The 3,966-nt window shown below is 59.7% G+C and overlaps 1 protein-coding gene across 5 annotated transcripts in view; it reads right to left on the bottom strand.

Moving 5' to 3' along the window:
• Positions 1-414: 414 nt before the first annotated feature.
• Positions 415-3,966, bottom strand: part of CARD11 (caspase recruitment domain family, member 11) — a 40,159-nt gene continuing 36,607 nt past the window's right edge. For all 5 annotated transcript variants that reach the window (XM_010832952.1, XM_010832955.1, XM_010832951.1 and 2 more), the window contains 3 exons: positions 3,782-3,907; positions 3,022-3,219; positions 415-997 (listed from right to left, as the gene is read on the bottom strand). In XM_010832952.1, coding sequence (XP_010831254.1) covers positions 671-997; positions 3,022-3,219; positions 3,782-3,907 — 651 coding nt within the window. In that variant the 3' untranslated portion in view covers positions 415-670. The remainder of the gene's footprint in view (positions 998-3,021; positions 3,220-3,781; positions 3,908-3,966) is intronic.

Below are 3,966 nucleotides of genomic sequence, written 5' to 3'. Positions count from 1 at the left end.
TCACTCACTCGCTCACTTGCTCGCAGTCATTCACTCCTTTGCTCACTCACTCCCTTGCTCACTCACTCATTCTCTCACTCATTTACTTGCTCACTCACTCACTCTCTCGCTCGCTCACTCACTCACTCGCTCGCTCACTCATTCACTCCCTTGCTCACTCATTCACTACTCACTCGCTCACTCATTCACTCGCTCACTTGCTCGCAGTCACTCATTCACTTCCTTGCTCACTCACTTCCTTGCTCACTCACTCCCTTGCTCACTCACTCATTCTCTCATTCACTTGCTTGCTCAGTCACTCATTCACTCCCTTGCTCACTCATTCACTACTCGCTGGCTCACTCATTCACTCACTCATTCACTCGCTCGCTCACGCACTCATTCACTTGCTCACTCACTCATTCACTCTCTTGCTCACTCACTCCCTTGCTTACTCACTCATTTACTTGCTCGCACACTCACTCACACTCCTTCGTTCCTCAGCTGATGGGCTGCACTGCACACAGAGCAAGGCAGGGAGGACGAGTGCTTTGCCGCCAGCTGCCATCACAAGCCAGTTACGTCAATAAACACGCAACAGGCACTCAATACCCATTGTTGAATAAACAAGTGAACTTGGAGATCACGCTTATTTCACTCTCTCCCTTCTCTCTCTTAACTTCCACCACAATCATAGGAGGAGAGAACTGCTGAACAACCAGCGAAAGCACAAGCTGGTGCGACTTTGGTTCACAGGTCCAGGTGCGTCGGGGGTCTGAGACCCGCCCGCCTGCAGAGGGCCCCGGCTCCCGCCCCCGCCCGCCGCGCTGTGTGCAGGCACCTGGATGCCCTTCAGGTTCATCCTGCGCTTGGGCGGGTGGTGGGGCAGGAAGTAGCGGTTGTCCTCGGGCGAGTCCTCCGAGGTGGAAGAGTCGTCGGCCTCCTGACCGTTGGTCCTGGGGCTGGTGTCCCCGAAGTTCTGAGAGATGATGGTCACCGGCAGGTTCCTGGGCAGACTCTGGAGACGAGGAGAGGCCGCGCCCCATGAGCGCCCAGAGCGGCCACCGCATGGGGAGACGGCTCTGCTAACGGCACCATCGTTCACCTCCCCCAGCACCAAGCTTGGAGCTCCAGGCGGAGGGGAGGGGGCGGCCCCTCCTTCCTGAACCCTGTGTCCACCTCGAGGCCAAGCTCTGTCATCCTCGCCCCTCTCTCCTCCTCTCAGGCCCTGGCGTTCTTTCCAGCAGTGAAGGGATCGCCTCCCTGCTGGCCACGGCCGCTTGCCCCTCGGCCACCACCAGATCCCCCGTGTTCTACTCCTGTGCCTCAGCTACAAGCACAGGAAGTACCAATGAGCGACCGAACCACAGTAAGAGGGCTACTGTCCTAAGGGATTCGCATCCGTGATCTGAGGCTGAGCTGTCGAGTATTAAGTACCTTGAGGTTGATCCCCCAAAGCCATGTAACATCCTCAAGCCACGCTGCCGCCAAACCCAAAGCTCCTGGCCTTTCCTCCCGGCCCCAGATCCTTCACGGTCCAGGAAAAACTCCCAACCAAGCTCCTTAGCAGACAGGCTCACCCTGCTCCCTGCTGCTCCCCGCTCCCGCCCACCTCCCGCCTGTCCCCGCCGGCCACTCGAGGACGACAGAACTGCTCACCGCGGCCTGCCAACCACAGGCCATGGGGGTCACACCCCCGGGTCTCTGCTCGTGGTGTCCCTGTGGCCTGGAATACCGCCCCACCTTCTCTCATCTAGCCCGGCGACATCACAGTGTCGGTTCATAAATGCTTCCCAAAGGGTACAGCCATGCCTGGCACCGTGCTACGTGCTGGACACACAGAGGGGCCTACACAGAACTTCTCCATAATTATAAACTGTGAGAAACGCTCAAAAGGGAGACCCTAACCCGGAGGCTCCTGGTTTCCACGATGGGGGCCACCGATCGCCTAGCCAAGGAAGTGACGCTTCTGCCAACCCCAAAAGGGGGACGGAACCTGGCCAGTGAAGTCCAGGGACAACATCCCCAATGGAGGCCCCGAGGCCCGCCCCTCCTGCGGGGAGTCTTTCCAGGAACCTGGACAGAAGGGGGGCCTCCTCCCCTGGGCACTCACAGCACCCCTTCAACTCATCATTTACAGCATTTGTGCTGAAAAGTCATGTTCCTGAATTCGCCTCCAGCATCAGACCTGAGTCCTCTGGGCAAACGGCGAGGGGTGGAGGGTCTTATCCTGGTTCCCACGGGTCACTGGCTAGTGATGGCCTTGGGCAAGTTAGCTGCTTGTGTTCAGTTCTACCCTTGGGGAAGGGAGACAGTGGTCTCACAGTCCTGGAAGGACAGTCCTGTGGGTTAAAGCAGATACGGCACAGAAGGCACTGGCTCAGGACCTGCAGAACCCACAGCCGTGAGAGACAGTCTCAGCTGCTTGCATGGGCGTCACTCACTTCTGAGCGCCTGGGGCCCTGCTGTGACATGCACTTGAACTTCCCATCGAGATACGTGATGCTTTCTTTACGGGCCCTAGTGACTAATGGAGCCGGGCATCTTAAACCCAGTGCCTGCCCACATGGGTTTAAGGAAACCCAGTGGGAGGCGAACTGAGAGGCAGCTGCAGTTGTAACTTGGAAGTGACTTGCCTGAGACCCCTGGCCAGCGGCAGGTGGCCAGGCCAGGTGCCTGTCCCGCCTCTTCTAGCTTTCACTGGAGCAGTCCACCCTCCCCTAGGCACCTGGGACTCTGTTCAGTGTCATGAGGCAGTGGGATGGGAGGGGAGTTGTGGGGGGAGAAGGGGCACATGGATGCGTATGGCTGAGTCCCTTCGCTGTTACCTGAAACAGCATCATTTACTGGCTAAACTCCAACACAAAATAAAAAGCTAAACAAAATAAAATGAGCGCTCTGGTCTGTTCATCACAACACAGACACCCAAGGGTTCCCGGGCTCGGGCGGGCGCTCCGGGCGTGGTCCGGACGGCTGTCCTCTGCGGGGGCGGGGGGCGGGGCGCTGGGGGCCTGCCCGGCATCCGGCGCCGCCCCCACCCACCTGCTCGAGGGTGCCGCTGTCCTTGGAGAGGCGCCGCAGCTTGCTCTCCAGGTTCACGATGCAGGCCTCCCGCCGCACCATCTCGATGCGCATCTCGTCGTTCTTCTCCTCCAGCTCCCGGATCTGCTTCCGGTACTTGTCCTTTTCGATCAGGCACTGGGAGTACTGGGTCTGCGCTTCGTCCCGGGAGTGGAAGGCCTGCCGGGAGGCGGAGGACAAGGTCGCTGGGTTCCTCCCCACCCCGCCCCCCGATCCCCGCCAAATCAGACCCAGGACGCCCGCCCCCCAGCCCATGTGTCAGCCACTCCGTCTCCGGCCCTTTTCCGGAATCTGACACCTGGGCGTTTCCACTGCTACCGTCCTCTGCAGCCCCTCCTGAGTTCACCCCAGCTGTGCGCCCACTGCTGGGCTAAGAGGTCCGAGGCAGAGCCCACCCGCTACCCCACGAGGCGGTGCGGTTATTTTATTCCCACTTCACAGACAAGAGCACTAAGGCTTCCAGGCAGGGACAGCGTGCAGCCACACGTCTGAAGAGGGACAGGGCCTGGACCTGGCCGTCTGACTCTGAAGCCCAGGACACTGGAGTCCCGTTCTGGCCCCCGTCCTGCTTTTAAACACCAGTGACACAGCTGGGATGGGATTCATTTTTGGAAGGAAAGCAGGAAAGGTGGGCTCCTGAGTGGTTCCTGCAGAGCTGGGCGTTACCCCGACAATGCCCCACCGGCCCCCACGGCCTGGAGCCTGGGCCAGCGCCCGGTACCTGGTCCCGCTCCCGCTCCACCTCCTCAAGCTGCAGCATGACGGTGTTCATGCGGTGCTTGTACATCTCGCAGTCCTTCCCCAGCGTGGAGCACTTCAGCTCCAGGTCCTCCTTCTCCTCCAGGTACTGCGAGCACAGGGAGAGAGCAATACTCGCATCAAGCCATTGACAAACCAGGGCCGACA

The sequence above is a fragment of the Bison bison genome, unplaced genomic scaffold (assembly GCF_000754665.1).
Source record: "Bison bison bison isolate TAMUID 2011002044 unplaced genomic scaffold, Bison_UMD1.0 scf7180017862976, whole genome shotgun sequence".
NCBI classification, from domain to species: Eukaryota; Metazoa; Chordata; class Mammalia; order Artiodactyla; family Bovidae; genus Bison; species Bison bison.
Note: the sequence above shows the minus strand (reverse complement) of the source record. Positions and strands in the feature narration are given on the sequence as shown.